Source organism: Leucopleurus acutus, assembly GCF_964270905.1.
Source record: "Leucopleurus acutus genome assembly, chromosome: 14".
NCBI lineage: Eukaryota > Metazoa > Chordata > Mammalia > Artiodactyla > Delphinidae > Leucopleurus > Leucopleurus acutus.
In genome coordinates, this window is record NC_139156.1 from 23,745,349 (window position 1) to 23,773,236 (window position 27,888).

Consider the following 27,888-nt stretch of genomic DNA (forward strand, 5'->3'; position numbering starts at 1 on the left):
ACTAACAACTTTTACATCAAGCCACTAATATCATTATAGGTGTAGAGACACAGCCCAGCTACATGCTATTTAAATACCTCCCATGAATACTGGGGTGCATGTATCTTTTCGAATTATGGTTTTCTCCAGATATATGCCCAGCAGTGGGATTGCCAGATCATATGGTAGCTCTATTTTTAGTTTTTTAAGGAACCGCCATACTGTCCTCCATAGTGGCTATACCAATTTATAGTCCCACCAACAGTGTAGGAGTGTTCCCTTTTAGCCACACCCTCTCCAGCATTTATCGTTTGTACATTTTTGATGATGGCCATTCTGACCAGTGTGAGGTGATACCTCATTGTAGTTTTGATTTGTATTTTTCTAATAATTAGTGTTTATTTACAATAGTCAGGACATGGAAGCAACCTAAATGTCCATCAACAGAGGAATGGATAAAGAAGATATGGTACATATATACAATGGAATATTACTCAGCCATAACAAAGGACAAAATAATGCCATTTGCAGTAACATGGATACACCTAGAGATCATCATACTGAGTGAAGTCAGACACAGAAAGACAAATATCCTATGATATTGCTTATATGTGGAATCTAAAAACAAGGGTACAAATGAACTTATTTACAAAACAGAAGTAGAGCCACGAATGTAGAAAACAAATCTATGGTTACCAGGGGATAAGCAGGGAGAGGGATAACTTGGGAGACTAGGATTGACATATACACACTGCTATATATAAAATACATAACTAATAAGAACCTGCTGTACAGCAAAGGGAACTCTTCTCAGTACTCTCTAATGGCCTATATGGGAAAAGAATCTAAAAAGGAGTGGATATATGTATATGTATAACTGATTCACTTTGCTGTACACCTGAAACTAACACAACTTATAAATGAACTATACTCTGATAAACATTAAAGATAAATAAATAAAGACCTTCCATTAGTGCTGCCTGTTAAAAACACTTAAGATTTTGAAAGCGCTTCAAGGATATTCACCTGAAGATGTTTTTATTGGATTTCTTTTGAAGATCATCTCTGAAACGCTTTCATTTTTCTTTAAACTCCTGTGTTGTAAATGTGCCCCTAATGATGAAATTGCTATTTAACATTCAAAATCTCTCCCATTAAGGCCAAATTAACATCATTTAAAATATTGCCAAATAGCTTTTCTTCTAATAATTACACTCAATTTCTGCCTCAGGGCGTTTTTCTTTCAGAAAGATAACAATTTATTAGGGATACAGTAGCCACATCATGGAGGCTCTTCTACCTCTCATGTAGGTGCGTAAAACAGGCTCTTAAAGTATCAAAACCCAGGGCTCGGGGAACCAAGATGCTACAAGAAGGCACTCAAGAGTCTTGAAAGATATCTACAGTTATCTATACACAGATATGTGTATCATTAAAAGTTGGTTTCTTTGATAACCAACACTATGGAAGACATGTGGGACGATTTTATTATGCACATATGTCGATAAATGACTTGAAGCCATGAATAATTAAGGAATGAATTTGGGGGAAAGATTTAGTAAGCTTTTATGTGATAGGCTTATAAAAACCCTTTAAAGAGAAGGTGCACACACAAAATACAGTGAGGCTGAGTTCTGCACGTGGATTAGTCTCTGATTCTTGCATTTTATAGGGCTCCTAATTTTCAAAGCATTCCAAAGCCATTAGTAGTTTCAAAGCGTTCCAAAGCCATTAGTAGTATCTCCCTTGATCCTCACAACAACCTTCCAATTTAGGCAGAGCAAGTAGCATGATTCCATTCTACAAAGATCAGGAAATTAAGAATGCAAGTGAATTGCCCAGTGTTCCCTGGCTGGCAGGTGGCAGATTCCTAATTACAACCCAGGTCTCGGAGTTCAGGGTTCTTTTCCCCACATCAGACCACTAGCTACTCGAATCATAAACTGCTTCAGAGCAGGGACAACGTCCTCCATCTCTAACATGCTCCATTGCACCTGGAGTATTTCTAGTGGCTCAACAAATATCTGTTAATTGGTTACTTGTACTTGCTAATTGCTAATACTTCTAGAACATCTCCCAACGCACAAAAATAGTACAATGGTGCTATTTTTCTATGTTTATACACACAACTCCTAAAAACGAACAGCAACTTGTATCTAAACTACCCACTGGTTTCATTGTGCTACTGGAATCATCTGAGAACCACTCTTATGTATGGCATTGCCCCACCCTCAGATTTCCTTGCTAGAGAGGGGGCTTCTCTGCACAACCTCACCAGGGGTCAAAAGGGGCATTACATAGCAGATGGTCCTGCACTGTTACTGGTCTCCTTGTGGATATGAAGAAGGATCTGGCAGGGCTGGGATGGCCTCTTCCCTCCTTCAAATTTTCTGCTTTGTCCACCCCTCCGGAGTACTTTATTTGGATCTTAATTATGGATCTGTTTTTTCTCTTATACTTTAGATATCTGAAGATAGGTCAGTATCATACTTGCTTTTTTTTTTTTTTTTTAAATTCAATTGCATGCAGTGAAACTGAACCCATACCACCTCCTGTGCCAGAAGAGAGGAAAGGACCGGGCTTCATGTAGCTCAGGAAAGACATACAAATCTCTTGTGATAACTTATTAGGGCTCTGCTCCCATTTCTTCAACACACTCCCTCATAGCCAGGGTATGAATCGTATCACTGAAGGGATTTTACTGCTAACCACTGCTGAACTACCTATTCTCCAGAATAATCGCTAGAAAAGCTACTCCATAAGGAGAAAAGACAAGATTTCCAACCATCTTGGCTCACGACACAGAAACCAACTTCTCTCTCTCTCCCTCTGCCCCTACAGAGGAAAGCCGATTTCTCTTTTATCCATGTGGAATGGAGGCATTTCAGGCAGACATTCTCCCATTAAAACAAGGGCTCTTTGGGGAAGAATTAGCTCCTTTTGATTTTACTACAAAACCCCAGGACCTGGGCCTCCTGCACAGAAAAGGCATTGACAGATTAACACATTTCACAGTTTTCTGTACATCTCCAGCTCAGCACCCCCAATAGCAGGAGATCAAACACTAGGTTCCCTAAGCAAAACCATCAAGATGGCTACCTTTACCTCTCTGTCAATGAAAGAGTAAAAGGGGAGGCAGAACCTTCGGGATCTAAATTATAGGAGCTGCATGAATACGTCTATGGACCCTCCTACCACACAAGATACAGGATAAAAAATAATAACATCACGCCCAGAAAAAGGAAATTATGACTGCGCCTGGGAAGCTTTCCTTTAGAGGAACAAATGGGAGAGGGTGAATATTTTATGCAACATTAATATCATGGGAAGCGCATTATGAAGAGCTTAGCTAGGTTTTTGGTTATTTAAACTGCACTCTCAAATGCATATACGTTTGTACATAATGACTCACTGTGGGTAAATAATTACGCCTTAAATACATGCACCTCATTTATAAATATGCAGAGAGAGGCTATAAGCCTGGATGTCATCCGAATTCCTAGTGGTTCAGTTGTACACACGCACAAAAGCCTGACTTTGACCTCTGCAGTCAGCAGTGCTATAACAATGTCAGTGGTTTTCAAACCTTTCTTAGCAGCAGATTCCTTTTGTCAAACAAAAGTATTAAGGACGCTGATATACAGAGCAAACAAAAGCAGAATTATACTTTTAAGGAAGGCTAAGGCTCCTGAACCCCCATTCTCTTCCATTTTTGTTAGCATCTGAGACAAGTTCCCTAAGAGCCAATGTAAGAGCCACCAAGAGAAACATTGGGCACAAAAGGGTAGGAAAGAGTGAGGGGATAGACTGGTCTCCTTTTCTGCAAGGTTTTGTCTTTTTCTCCCTTAGAGTTCTATCTCCGGTAGCACTAAAACAAAATATAAGATATCAATACTTTTAAAAGTTAGAAAATTTAAGTGGTAAATCCCTTAAAATTATGAAAAACCAAAGCCCCTTATGTCCATCCTGCTGTTATTTAGCTATTCAAATTGTAGGCATAGAAGTGAATAATCTGCTTTTGCAAGTCTCCCCTTTAAAAGTCAAACTATGGAAAAATGGCAAGACTTTCAGTGGCAGCATAATCCTCGGTGTCCAACTCTCCACAGGGATGTCACCCACAAAGGCTGGGCTGGACGCAAGCCCAGGTGCGCTATAGCTTTTCCCAAAACCGTTCTTTGGCAGACTTCTAGCCAGGGTAGGAAGAAAACAACCTACCCTGATGCCCTAATATCTTGCTCAGATACAAATCTGTGGGTTTAAACAATGGAGGAGAAGCTACTGTTGGTCTGAGGGTTTTCTGCTCTTACAAAAGTCTTCTTTTTTTTTTTTTTTTGCGGTACGCGGGCCTCTCACTGTTGTGGCCTCTCCCGTTGCGGAGCACAGGCTCCGGACGCGCAGGCTCAGCGGCCATGGCTCACAGGCCCGGCCGCTTCGCGGCATGTGGGATCTTCCCGGACCGGGGCACAAACCCGTGTCCCCTGCATTGGCAGGCGGACTCTCAACCACTGCGCCACCAGGGAAGCCCGCAAAAGTCTTCTGAAGAAGCTTTATTTCAATGAACAGAATGAAAAATCCTTGCTCTTTCCTTGCTTCAGAGGTAGATATTCATCACTGCAGTGCAAATCTTACCTTTTCCATAAAGCCTTTACTGATCCCCACTTCAATTTTCAAAACTCATACTCTCCAAAAAAATAAAATAAAATAAAGACCCACACTGATTGCAGAAATGTATTTGAGATGGCATCCAATAATTTTTTTTTAAAAAAAGGCAATTAACGGGCTTCCCCGGTGGCGCAGTGGTTGAGAGTCCGCCTGCCGATGCAGGGGACACGGGTTCACGTCCCGGTCCGGGAAGATCCCGCATACCGCGGAGCGGCTGGGCCCGTGAGCCATGGCCGCTGAGCCTGCGCTCCGCAATGGGAGAGGCCACAGCAGTGAGAGGCCCGCGTACCGCAAAAAAAAAAAAAAAAAAAAAAAAGGCAATTATCAAGCAAAAATATAAGAAAGGTGCCAAGTCATCAAAAATGGCCAGTGGTATAGGAGAAAGGAAGAAGAATAGCATAAAGCTTAATGCAGGGAAACTGCTAAAATTGACCCAAAAAATCAGTTGTGAGCTTTTTAGCAACTGCAAAGAGGGAAACACAAAATTATCAGTATTCAGTTAAAGGAAATAGACAGTTTACCTCTTCAGGACAATTTACCTCTTGTAAATTGGAGGTAGTTTACCTCTTGTAAATTGGAGGACAGTTTACCTCTTCAGGACAGTTTACCTCTTCAGGACAATTTTCTAATTTGCTTTCCAGCCACTTCGCTCCCTCCCATAATTACAGCTGTCCTTAGATAGAGGTTGTGATATACTGGGTTGGCCAAAAAGTTCCTTTGGGCTTTTCCATAACAGAAAACCTGAACGAACTTTTTGGCCAACCCAATACCATGGTCTCTCACTTCCCTCACTTTACCTATGTCTTCCCGTCTGCCTGCAGTGCCCTTTGTCCTTCACTTGTCTAACTGGTACTCACAGTCCTGCTGCCAGGAAACTTGTACTGACTCTCCTCCCAGGGCAAGGTGAAGACCCCTTCCTCCTCAATCCAAGAGCAATGCATGTTTTCCACAAACACAGCTCTCATCACACTCCATTGTAATTGCTTTGTTGTCTGTGTTCCCCACTGGGCTGAATGTATTTGAATACATTTAAATGAATGAATATAAAAAGGACATTGAATAATATAATGGATAATTCCTGGACAGCAGTTCTATAAAAATGCAGAGACATTCTACATATGGTAATTTCTTATACAGTGAGCAATTGCCAATTACCCTAAATTGTCTTACATTGTTAGTTGGAGAAACAAGACTCCCTTGCTTCAAAAAGGTAACTAACTACACTCCCTGAGAATAAGGACGCGTCTTACCTTCTCAGTTCAGTTCAGTTCAACAAACTTTTATTGAGTTCCAGTCATTATGCTAAGTGCAGGAAAAACTATGATGAATAAGACATAGTCCTGTCCCCTTAAAGTTTACAGACCTGGCTCGTGAAGCATAATACACATGGATAAGTAATCAGCAAAGGAGTTGGGTCTAATCCTGATTGACTGAGGATGTCAGGGAAGACTTCCTACAGGCGGCATTGTCTAAGTTGAATCTTAAAGGATGAGTTTATTTGATAAAGGGACATTCCAAGCCAGAAAAGAGAATACAAGAAAGGCATATTAGGCAAGAAATGACATGGTGCAAAAATGACATGGTGTACGCATCAAGACTAAAATAGTTTATCTTTATTGAAGGGTAAAATATAAAAAGGAAGGTATATGGGGAACGGTGGTGGGAAAGGAATTCACATGAGGCTGATGCAGTAGGTAGGATCCAGATAGTAGAAGAGCTTGTAGGCAATGTTAAGGAAATTGGATTTTAACCTATAGGTGATGAGAAGCCACTGAAGGCAAGGATATTGACTTCTATTTTAAATAAATTACTTTGGAAGTAGTGTTGTGAACAGATTGGAGGTGTGCTGATCTGGGAGCAAGAAAATTAGTTAGCAAGTTACTGCAACATTTCAGAAAATACATGATAAGCGTTTATAAATGGTTTTAAATAGCCAAGTAATAATGGTGCTTCCCCGCTTTTCCTTTCATAAATCATCCTGGAGCAACAAGAAAAACACGAAAGAAAAATGCAAATTCTATACTTAAGGAAAACATAACCCTGAAACACTAAATGTGGAAAGGAAGCCAAAGGCAGTGAAGGACAAACAGGGTACAGACCGGCACCAGAGCAAAAATGCCTATAGCTACAAATCTTAGATCAAGCTAGAGATACAGAGTTCTCTAAAGAGGATATTTCCTAAGGAGCAAAACTAACAACCTATTATTTGGAACCAAGGGAATGTGGCTCAGGAATTGGCAGTGGGAGTGTTTCCAGAATTCACTGGTGACAAGGAGAAGCTGGAGAGGCATGGCTGCTAGAGAACCGCTCAGGCAGTTTTACCTTATAAGAAGAACCCACTAACAGACTAATAATCTTTAGTTATATGGAACCTCACTGAAAACAAAGGGGGACTCTTGTTAAGCTGAAAGAGAGCCTTGATCAGAGCCCTGATCCCCAAGATGAACCTCCTCAAATAGTTCAGCCAGACAAGCTCATGTCATTAAAAAATAAGTAATGATGAAAAACATAAAGAGAGAAGAAAACAGCACAAGAGTTACAAAATAATACAAAATAAAAGAGAGAAAGGAACAGGAAAAACAAAGAGCAGACATAGAACAAAAAATGTTTCCATGAACTAAATAAAAATTGTGACCACACTGCTACAAATAAAAATAACCCACATGATGCCATCACCTCTATAAAAGAAGAGGTCAAGCAGAAATACAAGAGCTCAGGGGAGATATGTTGAGACAACAAAAAGAGATAAAATATAAGCTGGCAAAGCTCATGAAAAAAGTTAAAAACAACAGCAGCAAAAAAGGCAAAGAGGAGCCTGGACACGGCTACATACTCATTCAAGGACAGTATGAGTAAAACTGTTTTTATAAATTTCATTTTGCTCAGGGAGTTAAACATACTAGAAGAAAAAAAAGATGTCTCCCCTTTGTCTTTCTTGCCTGTTGTACACATCCTAAGTGTCTTGAAGGAAGAGAGCCAAAACAATAAAACTAACGTATATAATAAATAAAATACATATTTCAAAATATAAATCACAGAAACTTTTGAGAAATTAAAAAGGAAGAAGAATTTGAATCAATTGAATGAGACATATTCCATGGAAAAGAATCAACCTAGTATTAACAACCACAAAACATACACTAATAAAGTAAATAGTATTCAAATATATGTATGTGTGTGTGAATATATATATATATATATATTTTTTTTTTTTTTAAAGGACTTTATGTATCAAGGGCGAGAAAATATCAAGACACCTAAAAGGGAAAATATGAGACTAGCCAGACACAGTAACATTCAATAAGTTAAGGGAGCAAAGTTTTTATGGAAAGCAAATGACATCTTTTATACCTCAAAAGATGATATTAGGGCTTTCCTGGTGGCACAGTGGTTGAGAGTCCGCCTGCCGATGCAGGGGACACAGGTTCGTGCCCTGGTCCGGGAAGATCCCACATGCCGCGGAGCGGCTAGGCCTGTGAGCCATGGCCGCTGACCCTGCGCGTCCAGAGCCTGCGCTCTGCAACGGGAGAGGCCACAACAGTGAGAGGCCCACGTACCACCAAAAAAAAAAAAAAAAAAAAAAAAAAAGATGATATTAAAGCATAAAGGGGATAAACAAACATATTTTCAACATTCCGGAATTCACCTTTCTTGAAGACATTACTAAAGGACAAATTTCAGACAACCAAGAAACAAATGGGAAAACTATAGTAAAAGGACCACTGAATAAATTTACCTAAAACTAAAATCAAAATAAATGCAGGAATGACGGTTCAAGCAGAATATAAATGCTCCAAATGATTTAATTAACAAAACTGGGGTTGGATAGAAGGGAGAACGAAGGAGGTCATAAACACACATGCTGGTTTTTTTTCTACCTGTCTTCAGCAGTGCTTAATAAAATATTTAAACTAACAGAATTATAGGAAAGCAAACACTAAGAGATAACATAACCAACCAAAACTGTGTGGTAGAGGAATTGAAGAGAGAGGGGAAGAAATAGAAAGGCATGGACATGCACTAATTTTAAAATTGGTCACAAGAGGAAATCAATAGATTATACAAAAGCAGAAGATGTGCTATGTTATATAAAGTTATATTCATAAAGCTTGGTTAGAACAAATATTCAAAATCCTCAAACAAATACATATGCAGGAAAGCAAGGAAAACAGACCACATAATGATTTTTTTTCTTAAAAAGAAGCAATTAAAACTAAAAACTAAGCATACGCTGTCAGAACTAAGATATATTTGTCACATCAGTCAGTCAATCCTCAAACTCACCTATGAGAATGAAAAGACTCTGATTCAATATTGATGGGCAACCAACTTATATTTGCACCCGCAGTATGTGTAGTTATTTACCTGCAACCCACTGACATCCTTTATTTTATTTCTATTGTAGCCAATTGATAGTTGCAAATAACAGCATTTAATCTGTGTTTATTTGATGATTAATGAAATTCAATGTTTTTCTCAAGAGTATTGGCCTTTTGCATTTTTTGGAGCATTGCTATTCAACTGCTTCCCATCTCTTTCATAGTAAAAAAAAATCCTTAAAAGAGTCTTCAAGGTCCTGTAGGATCTACCACCCTGTGCCTTCCTGATGTAATCTCTATATTCTCCAAGTGTCATTTACTACCTCCCTCATCTCCCTGAACTCTATATATTGGAGTGTCCTGTGGCTCAGTCTTTAGATGGTTTCTCTTCTCTAGCTACACTTACTCCCTCGGTGACTTCAATGCTGCAGTTCAAAAATATCAATATGCGGACACCCTTCCCATTTATATCTCCAGCCCCTACCTTCCCACCATTCCTGCTTCTAAAGCCAGCCTCACATTTCTAGCTGCCTACCCCACATCTGCATAAGGGGCACAAGGAAGTACAGGGAACAACAGACCTAGCTCCACATTGCCCTCTGACTACGAACTTCTGTCACTCTCTCCCTGGTCATCACCCAACAAGGCTTTCCCAGGTCATCCTAAATAGCAATAACCACAGGCACCCAACATTCAAGGCCCCTCATTTATTTTTATCCATAGCACTGCCATCACCTGCTATACTTTGTAGACAGATAAACAGATGATAGTAGAAGACAGATAAAAAGATACAAAGCAACATTTACAGAACATTGTTTTGGTGCTTTACAGGATTACAAATGTAATCCTCCTAGCAACCCATGAAGTAGGTACTATAATTATCCTCTTTTTATAGATGAGTCAAATGAGGACTAGGTCAAGGTCATGCAGCTAAGTGTGGCAAACCAAGGTTGGAATAAATGCTGGCCATCAGGCTCCAGACTACAGGTCATTGACCACTACCCTTCACAACCTTTCATATCTACGTATGTATGGATGTATACATATCACCTATATATTTTCCTGTCTCCCACTAGCATGTAAATGCCACAAAAGCAAGAATTTTGTTGTGTTCAATATCTTAACCCCAGCACCTAAAACAGGGGGCTGCAATGTAGTAGGGGATCAATAAAACTTTACTGAATAATGGCAATGCATATCTCTTTCAAACAAAATAAAATTTGATGCTGATTAAAGAGAAAAACTTCTATTGGTTTCCAGCATAATAATTCTTTTAAAAAGGCGTATTTCAGAACAGTTAGAAAAAAATTCTGGATTTCTGCCTGCAGTTACGGAAAACTTTATGCAATACAAAGAAAAAGGAAACAAGAAAATTGAACATTTTAAATTCTAAGTCATGTTGCCCAGAAACAGTTCTGCTATGTTCATCATTTTATGCAGGATTAGCATTAAGAAAAGGGCAATCAGATTGGTAAATTCATAAGTCATCCCTATGCTTCTACCTTAAAAACATTAAATAGAGAGAAAGCAACAATAAAGCCTTAAACTGGGGCCATAACAATGGGAATGGAATGAAAGGAAACACTTGAGAAATAACGTGATATTAGCAGAGGCTGTGGATTCATTTAATTTGATGACATAGACTGGCTTCCAGGTTTCTACCTTGAATGACCTGGTAGAGGGCAGTGCCACCAATGTGTCAAGTTCAGGGGGGACATGTCAATTACATATAACCTGTGGAATATCTAAGTGAAGATATTGAGATGGCTGTTAGATATGTAGGTCTACCGTACATGATAGAGGTCATAGCACGTTGACTTGAGAGTCATCAGAACATGGAGAAGATGCTCAAAATCATGAGATCTCCCAGAGGGTGAGGGGGCGGGGCAAAGATTAGAAGGTCAAAGGCAGAAAGCTGGGCAACACCAAGTGTAGTGCCTAGTACTGTATATTTTCCATTGTATGTGTTCAATAAATACTTATGAATAAGAAAATGGCAGTACCAATGACCTGCCAAGATTTAGAAAAAAATTCCTGAAATTCTGGCTGAGAAACAGTGATTATATAAGCACAAAGATCTCTCTTTCACGCCCTCTTTCAAGCTCGTTTTTGCCTGGCTGGCTACTTTTCCTATATCATAGTAGAGCTCAAAAATCCATGAGGCTTCATATATGTATACATATGGCTGATTCACTTTGTTCTACAGCAGAAATTAACACAACATTGTAAAGCAATTATACTCCAATAATAATAAAAAAAATTCATGCAGCTGATTTGTAAAAAATAGTGATCACTACATGCATAGTCAATCAATAAAACAAGTAGACATCGAGCACCCTTGATTTGCAAAGGCCAAGGTTCAGGGTGAAATGTGTGTATAAAATATTGTCCCTCTTCTCAGAGAGTGTAAAACGCAGTTTGGAAAGAAGGAGAAAAATCCATTAAGACTTAAGTAACAATTCCTAATAGCCTATGTGCTAGAGGAACAGCAGGTAGTAAGAGCTCCAAAGATTCAGAGGAAGAGTCGTACCCAGACTGGAAGTTCAGAGAAGGTCTTATAGGGGAGATGGGGCTGATCTGGACTAAAAGACCAGGAGTGAGGCCGAGAAAGCCCTTTAGGTGTTTTCAGCTCTGAGCAAACTCAGGGAGATTCTGAAGTTCAAGGTTCCTATAGGAAGCAGTCTGGAAAACAACAGACCATAGAAGGGTGGAAAGGCAGAGGACAGGGGATCAAGGTTGCCCTCAAATGCAAGTATGATTTAGCTCAGTAACATACACACACACACACACACACACACACACAAAGTCCATCACTCGACGGAGCGTCTTCTTTTGTTTTCCCTCATTTTTGATCTATCTTGCACCTCTTTTCAGTGAAACTCAAAATCTAAAACGAGGCTTCCATTGCCTGCCTAAAAATATTAATCCCCCAGTTTCTCTAGGAGTCACAGAGCTCTTGGAGTGAAGGATTTGGGGCTTGGACATTTGAGGGGGTGGTCAGCACTGGAAAGGGAGGGGAAGATTTAGTGAGACCTCAATTTTCACAGAAAGAAGATCCTAGAGATGCTGAATTTCTTGGAGATTCTCATTCCCACATGAGATAAGTCACTTTGGACAGAAATAGAATGTGGCTTTGATAAATTACTTATCTCTAATTACTCATCTCTAATATGATTTGATTCTAAGTAATCTCAAACTCCAGCCTAAGTCCTGGTCATTTCAAGACCCCTTTGGTATAATAAAAGGACAATTCAACGGAAGGATTCAGTGGGCCACTAAAGTTCCCTGTAAACAATAAGGACCCATAACACCTTCATCTGTCACCAGAAGTCTGGGATCTCCCCAGCGGACTGTGTACCGAAAGCACAGGAGGGACAGCACCCCAGCTCCGCATCTTCACAGCCTCTGGAGAGCCACCCTCATCCTCCCAGCCAGCAGTTGACTTCCCCCACGCATCCTCCCTCTACCACTGACTGCACATCTGGACTCACCTGAATGAAGATATATTCATCCTGGACGACCAGGGAACTGATGTCAATGGAGCGGGCAAAAGGCCCGCTCCGAGTAGTCTCAGCACATTCCTGGATCCTGCAGGTGAGGTAGTGAGCATCTGAAATGGGATGGCAGACAGACACTTAGACACAAGGGGCAATGGTCATCCAACCTCTCAGCCCACAAAGCCCTACTTCCTGGGGATCGGTGATGCAATGTAAAACAACCATGAGACTGCATTTTCTTGTCCAAAGAATTTGTAAGAATTTTTTTAAGAAAAGGAATATCTAGTTCAGGAAAGGGAGTGAGGAAAGAGTTAATCTTATATCCTACCAGCCAAAGAGTAAATTGGTACAGATTTATTTTATTTTATTTGTTTAACATCTTTATTGGAGTATAATTGCTTTACCATGTTGTGTTAGCTTCTGCTATATAACAAAGTGAATCAGCTCTATGTATACATATATCCCTATGTCCCCTCCCTCTTGCGACTCTTTCCCACCCTCCCTATCCCACTCCTCTAGATGATCACAAAGCACTGAGCTGATCTCCCTGTGCTATGAGGCTGCTTCCCACTAGCTATCTATTTCACATCTGGTAGTGTCAATGTCACTCTCTCACTTTGTCTCAGCTTACCCTTCCCCCTCCCCGTGTCCTCAAGTCCATTCTCTACGTCTGTGTCTTTATTCCTGGTACAGATTTTTGAAGGAACAAATTTGAAATATCTATCAGAATTTTAAACGTACATATCTTTTTACCAGCAACTCTAATTCAAGGGACGTTTTCTAGAGAAATACTCATATATTTTCACAAAGAGGCAAGGGCAAAAATGTTCATTGTGGCATTATTCATAGCAGTGAAAAACCAGAAGCTGGCTAAGTGTCCATGAATTAAAGAACATTTAAATAAACAAACGTACACATATAACAAAGCACCATGTTGTGAACAGAAGAATTAGGTAGATACATATGCATCGTGTGCTGATGTCCCCAAGGTGCATTGTTCTGTGACCTTTTAAAAAATTATTTAGCAACATGTATGGCATAATCCAATTTACGAAAAAAACAAAAAAGAACAATGTCTTTATAAATACAGGTTTGTGCCATAACTGCATAGGAAAAAAAGTTTTAAAGGACATCTATATAAATTAGCTATGACTACTTTGGGGGAAAGGAATGGACTTAACGAGAGTAGAAGTGGGACTTTGCTTTTTATATTACATACGTCTTTCTTATGTTTACAATAAGAATGTACTTACTTATCATAAGTAAAACCTGTATAAAATTACTTGTAAAATTTTCTAAAGATCTCAGCAGCTGAAGCTTCCTCAACCAACCCCCCAAAATTATGGCAGCAGCTGTAGCTGAATGAGAAATCCTCAAGTCTAAGCATTCTGATCATGACGGCAGGGTCACCCGAGGAAGACGGTCCATTCAGTTATTTGTTCCCCAAGGAAAAACCACAAGTGAATCTCTATAAAGAGACCTCTGTATACACTTGCTTTAAAAATGTATATTGTTTATTTAATGGTGTTTAAAAATAATAAATGGGTCAAAGTGAAAAATAGAGGTCATTTTAGGATTAAAAGCAGAGAAGTCTTTGTTATCATCTAAAATGACATGCATTACTACATACATCTAATGCGCTTGCCCACTTAAATACGTGAACAGGTATGAGTACGTTTCGGAGGCTACAATGGAAGGGGTGGTAAGCGGCAGAAATAAATAAAGGCAAAAGTCTAAATAAACAAAAATTTATAACAACTGAGTGTAAAACAAGGGTACTTTAAATTTTCCCTAATTATTGACCTTTAATTAATTTATTGATTGATTGATCCAGAAAGAATTTCTTGTGTGCATATAATGCATTGGGTATTATTTAAGCACCAGGAGTATGGCAGTGAATAAGACAGATTTTCTATTGTGAAAGGCCCTGCTGTCTAGGAAGGGGTTCACTCATAAAATTTATAGCTAGCTATTACACATATTTATTAATAAACAAAATGCTAATTTAACAAAGAAACATGTTTTGGTAGGAAATGAATTCATTATGTGCTATAGCCCTACTTTTCAAATGTCTGTATCTGGGCAAAGCCAATTTGCTTTGGTGCCCTTCATCCAGACGCGTCAAACACTGATCTCATTCTCTCCATCAGCAGTTTCATCATCTGCCCAGTAGCTCAAGCCTCTTCACTTTTCTTTCCTCCACATGCCGTGCAATCCAGCTGGTTCCCAGCCTTGAAAAGTCTGCCTCTGAAGTGCTTCCAGCATCTCTCTTCTCTCCACGACCCCTGCCACTTGCCTGGAAAAGGCCTTCCCATCTGTGTTGCCTGCTGCGTCCATTTCACAACTGGTGCTCAGGTGCAGGATGGACTGGAAGCTGGGTGGACCCGAGGCAAGGAGCCAGCATCATCTCTCAAACCTAACCTCAGCTGAGCCTTCTCGGCTTCAAAATCACCCACAGTTCTGAGTGCCCGGGGACAAAGCCCAAATATTCTTCTGTAAAACAGAACGCCTTTTACAACTAGCCTCATGAAGTCAAATGTCTCAGGTGCCAGGCAAATACTGTATAAGAGGAAACTGAGCTGGAGCGAGATGATGAATGGCAGCGGGCGCGTGGTCTCAGTGTCAGGGATCACTGAGGAACAGCTGGGACTACAGGAAAATGGCCAACACTTGCATCTTTACAGGGAGCTGCTTCTCAGCATCAGTCATCACTGAGATGCAGGAATAAGATGTTCTGAGTTTCTACATAAAGCTAAGTGTCCCAGTTTTTTTAATGTGACATTTCCTAATGTTTATAAATTGACAGCTAATTTAAATTTAAAATATGGTGCAGGCCAAACAGTATTAGGCCAAACAAAACAAGCCTACAGTCCACCAGGAGCCATTCACTTTGTACCTCGACTCCGTAATTTGGTCCCTACCTACCTCTCCAGAGAATAGACTGTGCCCTGTCCCCACATTCCCTGACCTGTTAGCAAGACCACCTTGCTCCCCATTCTGTGAGTACCACCCGCAGACCCCTTCCTCTTTGTCTCTGTCCACAGAGAAAGCCGAGAATGGCCTGGCTTTCCGCTTCTGGCTGAGAGGCCAAGGGAAGGCAAGAAGCCCAGGCTGCGCTTTGGAGCACCAGGCATAGTATTGGTCCCACCCAGCCTGAGTAATTTGCTCCTAGCATAAAGCACTAAAACCCAGTGAAACGCTGCGGTGAAGACATGTAAAGAAACCACAAGGGATGACTTGACAACCTGCTTCTTTCTCGCCAGAGAGTGTCTTGGAAAGCCCCATGTACTAGTAATCAAAGGTGTGCACAGGAGGACATCTGCTTATCCCCCTGTGGGCTCATTTCTCCCCTGTCTATTTACTATTTACTCCCATACTTGGACACTTTGAAAAAAGAATCAGGCGTATTCGAGGCCACCCCATACAAAACCGAAACCTACCTAAACTGTGGCCCCTGGTAGATGAGCTACTGGGTCACACTCATCCTCCTTCTTGGCTCCCCTGCTGCTCGCCACTGCCCAGCATGGAACAAAAGGTCCACTTTAACAGAAAAGCAGCACTAAAACGCGTTTGGGAAATCCACTTAAAATTCAGGGGCCTTGCAGTCTTTAGCCGGACTCATATATCAGAAGTCTCAATGCTTTTAATTTTCTAAACGCAGAGATACCCACTGCCTGGTGAGAACCCCAAATGGGGGTCTGGGGAGAGGTACATGTCAGGCCAGGCTACCAGGTGGAAGGGACCGAGGGTGTCACAGGGGACTGGGGGTGTCAAAGGTGAGCAGGAATCACCACTTCGCTCAAGCCTCCAACTTGCAAAAGGTCTTAAATTTGGACTTTGGACATTATCTCCAAGTGAGGCTGAACAGTCATAAGGATTCCATGATGAAACTGAAAGCAGATATTTATCATATAACATGAAATCCCCAAATAGGCTTCTAACAACTGTGGTCTTGTTTGTTTGTGTGTGTTTGTTTTAATAACACAAGATGCCTGATAAAAAGGAAGCAAAGCGGTCCAGGTTTCTCAAGCATATTGTGGTGTGTGAGAGAAAGGCCTCTGAAGGTAGAAAGTGCTGAGTTCAAATCCTGAACTTGCTGATTGCCCTGGGCTGAGCAGCAGTTCCACTTTTCATCTGTGAGGTACAAACAAAGCAAGTGTTTGCCTCTCAGGACTGCCGTCAGGATTAAATGAGATTATGTATGAAAAAGGTTAGTACATTGTTGAATACATTTTAAAGGATCAATAAATGCTAGTTCTTTTTTATCATGAAGAGAGAAGGAAGGAGATTTAACACTCAGCATCCTTCTTACGTACAATTAACAAGTAATGTTCTGTTTTATTGTGGAGAACCAAAAGATCATGATAGCACAGGTCCTACTAGTAAAGTCATATTCTGGACTGACCTCACTGTTTACTTTCTCTAAATGCTATAGGTGTTCAGACAAGAAAAAGCACATCTGAGCTGGAATAATTAAGGAGGACTTGAAGGAGGAGACAGTGCTTGTGTTTAGCATGGATAGAGAAGTGTTCTGTGGGAGAAGGGAATTTCTAAAAAAGGGAGTGAAAACTGCATGTGGACGTTTAGGCAGGGAAAGCCCGCTGAAGGCACTATATAATTACACGATTAATGGGTGGACATGGATTAATCTTTACTCTAGAACTGCTATTTCCCATCCTTTCCTAAAACATGCTCAAACGGAAAACCAGAAAGACCAAACTGAATGAAGACCTCATTAGGACACCCTAATGGGAAAACAAGACAGGGATTCCCCAAATGGTTAAGTCACATCATCCTCATAATTAATATATTTCTTTTTTTTTTTTTTTTTTTGCGGTACGCGGGCCTCTCACTGTTGTGGCCTCTCCCGTTGCGGAGCACAGGCTCCGGACGCGCAGGCTCAGCGGCCATGGCTCACGGGCCCAGCCGCTCCGCGGCATGTGGGATCTTCCCGGACCGGGGCACGAACCCGTGTCCCCTGCATCGGCAGGCGGACTCTCAACCACTGCGCCACCAGGGAAGCCCAGTATATTTCTAAATATCAAATGTCTTTCTAATGTATTTCTGAGAGCTGGTGCAGTCACTTACAAAAACTAAGAGTCAAAAGCTTTGTTCCCTGTGAATAGAGAGATCTGCTCCATAAGTTTATCAGGACCAGGCCCCATTTCAACTAGCTGTACTGCTAGCAAGACTTTAGGGAAGGTGGTACCATTGCACCACTGTGTCCAGCCTCATGCCCCCTCATCTTACAGATGGAGGACCAAGGGTCTCATTTGGTGAGAAAGGGTGACCTTAGACTGACTGATTAATTTCTTCTGTATTGGGTCAAGGTGTATAGAGAAGCTGCATGCATCAGACACTCCCTGAGGTTCCAGAAAGCAGAGAACATAAGACTGGTTCTTGCCCTCAGAAGAATCCCAGGCCAGTGATAGAGACGGGATGCCTTGGGATCTGTGTTGGTTCAGAGAACTGAGGAATGTGGAAAGAGAACAAAGTAGATAACCCAACATCCTTAGTCTTATCTTCCTAAGAGGTTGCTTTTCCACCAGCAGTTTTGTAAGGCAAGCTTCTCATGCATCTATATCAATGAGTTTCACCGTGAAGTCCAGCATTTCTCACTCTGTCAAACCTTTCCAAAAGGATCACCTCCTTAGAAACCTGGATAAAGTCTTAGTCATCTTTGTTTCTCTCCTCGCACTGCCTTTATAAAGCTTCAGTAAATGCAAGTTAAGCTGAAATGAATTACATTAAAAGCCGATACATTTGTGCTATATTCTGACCTGCAATTATGTTTTGCCTTTAAGATTATTAAATATTCAAACTATCCTAAATGTCATGCCTCTTTGCCATCTCAGAGAAAAAAAACTTTCCATGATTCGCTCAACTTCCATCCCTTTGGGTAATATTGTCAGAATTGAAAAAGTGAATTAAAATTGTGAACAAAAAGCAAATTCAGCTCTTCAGGTCTTTTCTTAGAGAAATACCCAGGAGCTATTTATTTTAAATAACAACATTGACTGTCAAATGCAAATAAGTGAAATCCAGCAGATTCCAAGAAACTCTGAAAAGTTATTTAGCTTCCAAAAGCCTCCTTTTCCTTGACTGGGGAGTGAGGCTAAACTATTTGTAGGCACAGGGCAAAACAAAGGATACTGACATTGTTCCAAATGCCTAACACAGCACCTGAGACAAGGTAGGTGATAAAAATCAGCAAAGCAAGAAAAGGTAGCGACTATTCCTTCCTATTGTGCTTATGGATTTGCTCACGGGAGAATTCTAGTGCCTTTTCCTTCTAGAAAAGAAGGGGAACCTGGCAGAGTTACAGACATTTAGAAACCACAGCGATCCTGAATACTTTAGGATTCCTGATACTCCCCAGGGTTCTGGGATTTGAACCCAGGCGACTTGACACCAGAACCAGTGATCCTAATCGTTATGTACTTGAACCATGGAAGGAAAATCGGGCTGAGAATCAGACCAGACTCTACATTCTGGTTCAGTCCCTGTCACTGACTGTCTATGTAACCTTGGGCAAATTGTTACACATTTTGGTGCTTTTTGGAGAGTGATACAGTTTGAAAATTTCTAATCCATTCCAACCCTTTTTTAAAATTCTGAGATCCTTTATCAAAAACAATCCTATATTCTCAATATATCAAGTAGATTTTAGTGTGCCTTGTCTAAATGAACAGAAGGCTTGCAATCCTGTTGGTTTAGCTCCCCCTTATCCTCTTCTTGGCCTCTGAGTTCTTAGAATACTGCTGGATCTCTGAGTTACACAGTTTACTAGTCAGTAAACTGTCAGTAACCCAAAGTTTTTTAAGAGCCATTATTCTATGTATCTAGAACCTACAGTTTAGACTTCAGGGCTAATAGTTTTGCCCATTTGATTACTAATGACTGCCTGGAATGCTCTGTTAAGATGTCCTGGGCTTTATCTTGGCTTAGTGAGAAAGGGCAGTAATTGATGAAGAGAGTTGATAATAGTACCAGGACAAGGAACGGTAGTCTATGTGTTGTGGTTTTGATTCTAGAAATTTCAAGTCTAGATGTCTAAAAACTTAGAGCTCATGTCGAGTTTCACTTATTACAGTGTCCCACAAGGCCCCCATATAGCTTATGCCTGAAAATTTCCAATAAACAGGAATCAACTACTTAACAAAGCAGTCTGCACCATTTTGCGGTCCTCTTCATTGTTCCTCCTTTGTTCATTGAACTGAAATCTGCCTCATTGTAAATTTTACTCTACAATAAGATCTTTGTTATCCAACTGATGAAAAAAATGATAAAAATACCTCTTATATTTGTGTATTCAAACATGTGAAGCACTAGAAGATTCACAGAAAGTTTAAAAAAAAATTGTCCAGGTTAAACAGGCTGTAATTGACAGAGTTAATTCTCCAACTTAACTCTTAGGGCACCAAGTTAATACTCTTTCTATTGACACTCAATGGTCTCTTTGATGGAGAAGGTGTGTGTGTGTGACTGAGTAACTGAGTGAAAGAGAGAGAGAGAGAGAGAGGGAGAGAGAACATGAATATGAATATAAATATGAATATTCACAGGGGACATTGAGACATTCAGAGAGAGATGATTTCCAGAAGGGAATGGGAGAAAAAGCCATTTGAATCCTGAATCTCATGGCAGAAACAGGTTTCACACTGTTATTAACCAAGTTGGTTGGCTCTGCCCTGTTTAAACCATGCCAAGGCAAGAGATAATTCAATGGCTTTAGTTTAAGGAAGTCTGACTCCCAAAGGGGAGGACCAGGACTGGGGAAGAGTGGAGATTCTTACACCGAAACAAGAAAAGGGACTTGTTTATGTTGGGTTTGCTCCAGAGTGTGGGAGCCAGGTTTGGAGACAGGACTGTCAATGCCACACCACGCACTGAAGAGCCACACTCTGTGCTGCTGCACCTGCAGCCCCTCAGTCTAGGGCAGTCCTGTGCAATGGATACACAATGGGAGCTACTAATGACCTTTTAAATTTCCCAGTAGCCATACTTAAAAGGTAAACAGAAAAGTGTACATTTAACATATTTGATTTAACCCCAAATATTATGATTTCATCATGTAACTAATATAAAAATTACTAATGGGCTATTTTCCATCATTTTAGTCATATTAAGTCTTTGAAATCTGGTGTGTATTCCACACGTACGGCACACATCAATTTGGACATCACATCTCAAGTGTTCAGTAACCACGTGTAACTGAATGGCTACCATATTGGACAGTACAAGTCTAGCATAAATTTCTCACTCTCCTTTTCTACCACCCCCTTGGGAAAATCCAACTCATCTCCCAAGATGAAACTTAACCATGGGCTCTTCAGTGCAGCCTTCAGTCGCTCCTCAGCGACTGGGTTACCCTGCCTTTTGGTTCGCACAGATAGCACTTTCTTCATGAGACAAAACAGAGTCCCCATGGCCTTTGGCACATTATATTGCAGTAATAATCTGTGTACTTCTCTGCCTCTGCTACTCAGTGCTGATTGTGTCCTATTTACCTACACACCCTCCACAGCTTCGTGCAGTGCAGTGGTGATCAAAGCGGGGTCTACTGGCCAGCAGCATCAGCTGGGAGCTTGTCAGAAATACGGAAGGTGTGTTTTTAAAAGCTCTCCAGGGCTTCTCTGGTGGCGCAGTGGTTGAGAGTCCACCTGCCATGCAGGGGACACGGGTTCGTGCCCCGGTCTGGGAAGATCCCACGTGCCGCGGAGCGGCTGGGCCCGTGAGCCATGGCCGCTGAGCCTGCGCATCCGGAGACTGTGCTCCGCAACGGGAGAGGCCACAGCAGTGAGAGGCCCGCGTACCACAAAAAACAAAACAAAACAAAAAAAACAAACCTAAAAAATGACACAGAATTAATATATACTATACTTTAACCTAAGTGTGGCATATGACATTTATCCCTGTTATATTTCTGTCTGCTTTTTTCAATTCTTGACAATAGGCCAGGAACTTTTCTATGTGTTTTGCATTTTTAATCCCATAAAATTTCACAGCAGTTCTGTACCACAGGCCTTATCCCAATGTGGACCAGAATTCTTGAACTTTCAGAAAGTGTGAGCTTTATGTAAGAAATTACCTTAAAAAAAAAAAAGGAGCTGTCCAGCAGTGGAAAAGGATATGTCTTAAGCCTGAGCTCATGAAACCTGAGGACACACTATAAGAGATTCTGGGGGAAGGGATTCCTACACTAGGTAGGAGGTCAGACAGGCATATAAAGTTTCCTCCAACTCTAAAATATTACAACCACCACAGATCACATATACAGCTTAACAATGCTGACATGACAAGCAAAGCCAAGGCAGGGGTTGTCCTGAAAACGTGTCTGTGGGTCATCTTCTGAGAGCTGCTGTCTGCTCCCCTCTGGCTTTCCTGCTATGCTCCTTCAAACCCCTCCCTCCATCCCACTAGTCCTCTAATTTTCCATGTTTTTTTTTTTCTCAGCACTAAGAGTAATTTCGAATTTAGGCTTCACCGCACTTACGATCAGTGAATTTGAATATGTGGCATTACCTCCCTAAAATATAACTCTTCTGTTAAAAAAAGAAAATGTAAAAATAGTGTAGGTCATCCCTCATCCCTGGCTGCATCGGAGAAAGAGAGAAAGAGAGAAAGAAAGAAAGAAAGAAAGAAAGAGAGAAAGAAAGAAAGGAAGGAAGGAAGGAAGGAAGGAAGAAAGAAGGAGGGAGGAAGGAAGGAAGGAAGGAAGGAAGGAAGGAAGGAACTCAGCAGAGTACCAGGTATATAGTAACAAGTGTCATTTGCCTTCTAACTCTTTTAAAAATAAAAATAAAGCAAATAAAATATATTCCCCAAAGTGCATGTTTCTAGCATACACCTGAGTTTGGCCTCAAAAGCAGTAGACTTCCCATGGACAAAGCACAAGCACATCCGATACCTGCATCCAGGTCACAAAGAATCTCCTTCTGTTTGTACATTCAACCCATAACCCTACGAGGCAGGCAGGGCAAGGATGAGCATCCTCAGATAGTAGGAAGCCAGAGCACAGAGAGGTTAGGGGGTCTCATGGTCTCATGGCTAGTGGGTGGGAGGACCCAGGACCTCAGCTCACAGTCCGGTGCTTTGATCTGCTGCACCCCTAGGTCACTATTATTTCCATGGATTATTTGGCTCTATTTGTGATCTAGTATATGCTAATTATATTTCCATATATTTTTCAGATTTCATATTTATCATCTATTTTCACATATTTAAGTTGATTTTATCTTTCTGGGACAGGGAAGAGCCCTAAAGATACTTAAGTTGGTGCAAAATGATACTTTATCAGTCAAATTCTGTTCAAGATGTAGACAGGTGTATGATGTACAAAGGGGTCAATGTTTGAAGTCCTGGATTCCATGGCTGATGTGCGGGGACAGTAGAGGTCTGGCTCACCCCTGTATCTCCAGGGCTAAGAATCTTGCCTGGTACACGGTAGGCCATCCCTCAATATTTGCTGAATGAATGAACAAACAATTCTGGAAAAAGTTTGTCCAGTTACTTTTTTTTTGGTAATCTTGACTGTATAAAGTTTATTTTTTTAAAGCTGGCATCATCTTATTCACCATGTGAATGCAAAATACCACGATGAGCTACGGCCATCCCTATGTGAATTACACTGAAGATGCCAGGAAATTACTAACAGGAGCCTCAAAATTGGTCACATTTACTCCCATCCCCAGAACATTCATTCCTAAGGGTTTATTTCAATGAAATGTCTCCCTTGGGACTGGAGGCCTCTCCCCCACTCTAGGAAATAAAATGCATACAGCAGTAAGGGAGCTCAGGGCTTTTCATCTTCCCAAGCCATTAAAATGCAAATTGGGGGAGGAGGGAGACCTGCAGGCAGATTTCCCGGGGCCCAGCCTGGCGGCCTCAGTACTCACATCCATCAGCTGTCCGCACTTCCATGTGCACCAAGTCCGCCTCTTTATCCAATCCGGACACCGACCTGGGGAAGGAAAGGAGAGTCAGAAGCTCAGTGACCGTGAGGATGGCAGACAACAAAGTGGGGAACCATTCAGGGTTATTACTCAGAAAGCCACTTTCTCAAGATGGCCTGTCTTGCACTGTGGGGACCCACAGAATATGGCGACTTGCAGCCCCTGCAGGGTGGCTCTCTCTAGCAGCTGTCACCTATAATGGTCACAACTCATGTGTCTTGGAGCAGTGTCACGGAGTCAGTAACTCTCAAAAAAACATAAAGGAGCACAGAGTAATGTACTATGTCCATAGTAAAGCTGGTCTAAACCTCTGTCCTCAACCCTTCCCCACCTCATACCTTCCACTTCCCCAGTCTTGTCACACCCGGTTATTTCCACCACTTCCTTCCCCTCTGCCCTCCCACTTGGGGTGTGCTACTCCCACGTTCTGCCCCTGGGGAAGGTGGTTTAGCCTCCGTTCTGGCTATCTGCTTCCAGACACTCCTACCCTCCTGAGTTTGGACCTATCTGCCCTTCCTTACCTCTGCCTTGTGAACAATAAATGGTGACGAACATTCAAAATCTGGTCTAACAGGGACACAATTCTGGTGATAGGAGTGGGAAACTTTAAAGGTTGATGGTCAATAGTCAGAAAAAGGAAGGCTGAGAATCCTGACGAACTAATTCCTGTGGGCCTCCAACCTCCCACACATAAAGCCCAGTCAGCTACCTCCTGCATGAGATATCCAGGCCAGAGTAAGACCCAGAAAGTCAGCTAAAAAAGGCAGCACAGACATTAAAACATTCATGCACTAAAGACATCACATAATCCACCCTCTCCAGCAAGCTTGGACTCACAGTCGTTTTACTTTTAAATTTCATTCTAAGATTGGTTTTCTGGTTTTACAGTCCTCAATAGGGAAGAGGCAGCAAGTCAGAAAGAAAAAGGAGAATTCAAAACAATGAAAAGCAAGGTACCCAGATAGCAAGACAAATTGAAAACTTATGAAAAACAGACCGAAGAACTCAAAACCCAATCTTCTACATCATAAATCTACTACACTTCTTCTGATGCTGAGGCCATAGCTGTATAGCACGGTTCAGTATCTGACATCTCTGCTGAGGGGCTGAATGCAGAGAACAGGAAGCAGGAGGCTAATGATATCAGTTTACTCTAAGAAAATAGGGTTGCAAATGACCTATGTTAGGAAAAATGAAATGATTTTTATTTGTTAATGATTATTGTCTTGAATGGCTAAATTTCAGTTGCTTTAAAAGTTCATTTATGTAAAATACTTCTTTCCCCAAAAAATACTGAATAAAAGACGTTTTACTCTAATGTTGTATTTTTTCCCAGTGATCACTGATACACTATCTTTTCATTTTTCCTCACCTCATTTGATGCCTAAGGTAAGGAGAACAGGTATCATTAGTTATATTTGACTGAATGGGAAACTGTGGCACAGAGAAATGGATATGTACCTAAGACGACACGGGGACTTAGGCCAGAACTAGAGAGACTGACTGACTGACTGAGACTTCTCCATCGAGAGCAGCTCCCAGCCTTCTTGGCTCTTCTCCCCTCTGCTTGCAATGTCCTTTAGATGCAACTCTCTCCCTGCCCCTTCCCTTCTCCAGCTCCCTCTCCCCTTTCCTTCAATGCTCAGTGGGTCTCATCCCTCCAGCAGCCTATCCATCCCTCATCTCACTGAAGAACCTTTATCTGCTTCCACAGCATCCTAACCTTGGTGGTTCTCAAACCTGGCTGCTCACGAGAGCCACTGGGGGAGCTGTGAAACATCCAGATGCCTGGGCCCCTCCCCAAACCAATGAAATCAAAACCTTTGGGATAAGCTCAAGGCATCCGCATTTTTGTTGTTGTTGTTGTTTTGTTTGTTATTTTTTGTTTTTGTGGTACGTGGGCCTCCCACTGTTGTGGCCTCACCCGTTGCGGAGCACAGGCTCCGGACGCGCAGGCTCAGCGGCCGTGGCTCATGGGCCCAGCCGCTCCGCGGCATGTGGGATCCTCCCGGACCGGGGAACGAACCCATGTCCCCTGCATCGGCAGGTGGACTCTCAACCACTGCACCAACAGGGAAGCCCCGCATTTTTTTTTAATTTAAATTTATTTAATTTATTTATTATTTTGGCTGCATTGGGTCTTTGTTGCTGTGCACAGGCTTTCTCTAGTTGTGGCGAGCGGGAGCTACTCTTCGTTGCCGTGCACGGGCTTCTCTTGTTGCGGAGCATGGACTCTAGGCGCGCAGGCTTCAGGAGTTGTGGCTCGCGGGCTGTGGAGTGCAGGCTCAGTAGTTGTGGTGCACGGGCTTAGTTGCTCTGTGGCATGTGGGATTTTCCTGGACCAGGGCTCGAACCCGTGTTCCCCTGCATTGGCAGGCGGATTCTTAACCACTGCACCACCAGGGAAGCCCTGGCATCCGTAATTTTGAAAGCTCCCAGGTTATTTCCATGCACAGCCAAGTCTTAGAACCACTGCTTTGCATGACTCAATCACGTCGCATGTAATTGCACTTCCGTGAATTCTGTACTTGGATATAAACTTCAAAGAAGTAGGATTCTGTCTATTTATCTTTGAATCCTTGGCACCTAAGTGCCTAGTATATATTAGGTGCTACTGATATATTTACTGAATTAATGAACAATCCAATCTGCCCATGACAATGACAAAATTCCGATGTGAAACTCACTTGAGGTCAGACACACAGAAGGGACTATATGGACACCTCTGTTCCACAGCCTCCCTGCTTCTTTATAAGCAAGTTGGTATTCTTAGAACTAGAGGCCTCTCAGGTATTATTCTTCTATCCTCCCCCAAGGTCAATGGCAGGGTAGGATGGTCAGAACTGGAACCATAATGACAGTCTAACTACGGGCATCGAGCACTATGTTCTTTAACAAAAGAAAAGTCCTTGCCTCTTAGGAGCTTGAAACAAGGCAAACACCACCAATAAAACAAGCACAGAAACTGCTCCTTCATCCAGGATTGCTCACTCCTTTCCACCTCTCTAAATCTTACACACCTTTTAAGGTTAAAACCAAGAATCAGGTCCTCCTGGAAGTCTTCCTTGATTACTCTAGCTCTCCCATCTTTGAACTGCTAGAGAATTCAGAATCAAGACTGAACATCCTCCAGCACTTGTATTGTTATTAAGTTGTGTGTTTGTTTCTCTGGAGTCGGTCTTGGCTCCCGAGAGTGGACACCTCTGGTCATGGTTGCCTTAGCACCCCTACAACCCTTCCATCCTTTGCAGGACTGTTCTACCCAACTCACGCCATGTGCTTTGTCCAGGGTGGTCAATCACAGGAGCCCATCCCTCTGATGCCCCAGGATGGCACATGATCCAGCGTGATCATGAGACATCTTGGCTGTGGTGGTCAGAACATGCCAGGACAGTTTAGAGGACTCCTCAGGATTTCTCTAACTGAGCTGGCAGGAAAAAACTGCCTTTCCTCTCTGATCATCAAGTCAGAACTCTTGGGAGAAATGTTCCCTGATAGGAAGAATAGGTCTAAAGGAGCAATGTAGCTACACATAGAAAAAGAAAAGAGAGTTGACACTGGGACAGGTAGCTTAACAGAGAGACGGGGCTACAAAGGGTGATAGGAAGATAGTGGGCAAGACAGAGATGAGATAGACACACAGCAAAGAGAGAGACAGACAGACAGAGATTCAGAAAGAAACGGACAGGGTAGGCCAAAATGGCAACACAGGAGACCCCTGAGCTCCCTTCCTCCCATGGATACACCAAATGTATACGTGGATGTAAATTCCCTCTGAAAGAGATCCAGAAACTAGTTGAGTAACTTCTACACATCAGATGAATGAGAAAATACCCACATCGAAAAGGCTAAGGGTAGAAAAGGCTAAGACACACTCTCACCATAAACCCCACCCCTGGCACACGACCACACAGTTGGAAGTGAACCATCAACTCTCATGTTCTCCCTGAGGAGCAAAGGGTTTGGAGTCCCCATCTAGCATCCCAAATTTTAAGAGTTGCAACAGAGGGACAGACCCCGAAACACCTGACTCTAAAAGCCAGCGGGGCTTGTGTCCCCAAGACGATAGCAAACAAAGACGCAATCCTTAACGGGTGCACGAGCACTGATGCAGCTGTTGCCCCAGGGCCGAGTGCAGAGGGAGCAGGCAGGATCACCCATCTCCCCGTCTTTCCCTGCAAGTGTTATCTGAATACTATAACAGCTGCTGCCTGAGGGCCCGTCTTCTAATTTAGCAGGCTTCTAGAGACTGCATGTGAATCTCCCCAGAGACAGAGAAAGCCAACAAATATCCCTCCCACCTTCTGCCTCCGGTCCTCCCCAAGTTGCCAGTATCTCCCTGGAAGGAGCTCATACATGACTGCACCCCAGCTTTTAGGGCCGCCACCTATGCGATGGGTCCCCAGACTTCCTGGCTTTGACAGCCAGTGGAGCTGCCATTCATGAGTCCCATGGAACTGTAACAAACAAAGAAGC

The 27,888-nt window shown here is 42.0% G+C and overlaps 1 protein-coding gene across 1 annotated transcript in view; it reads right to left on the minus strand.

Annotated features, from left to right (window-relative positions):
* Positions 1–27,888, minus strand: part of SORCS3 (sortilin related VPS10 domain containing receptor 3) — a gene marked incomplete at both ends in the record, with an annotated part of 585,940 nt that overhangs the window by 127,643 nt on the left and 430,409 nt on the right. Inside the window, 2 exons of the mRNA XM_082855021.1 lie at positions 12,452–12,570; positions 23,356–23,420. Coding sequence (XP_082711147.1) covers positions 12,452–12,570; positions 23,356–23,420 — 184 coding nt within the window. The remainder of the gene's footprint in view (positions 1–12,451; positions 12,571–23,355; positions 23,421–27,888) is intronic.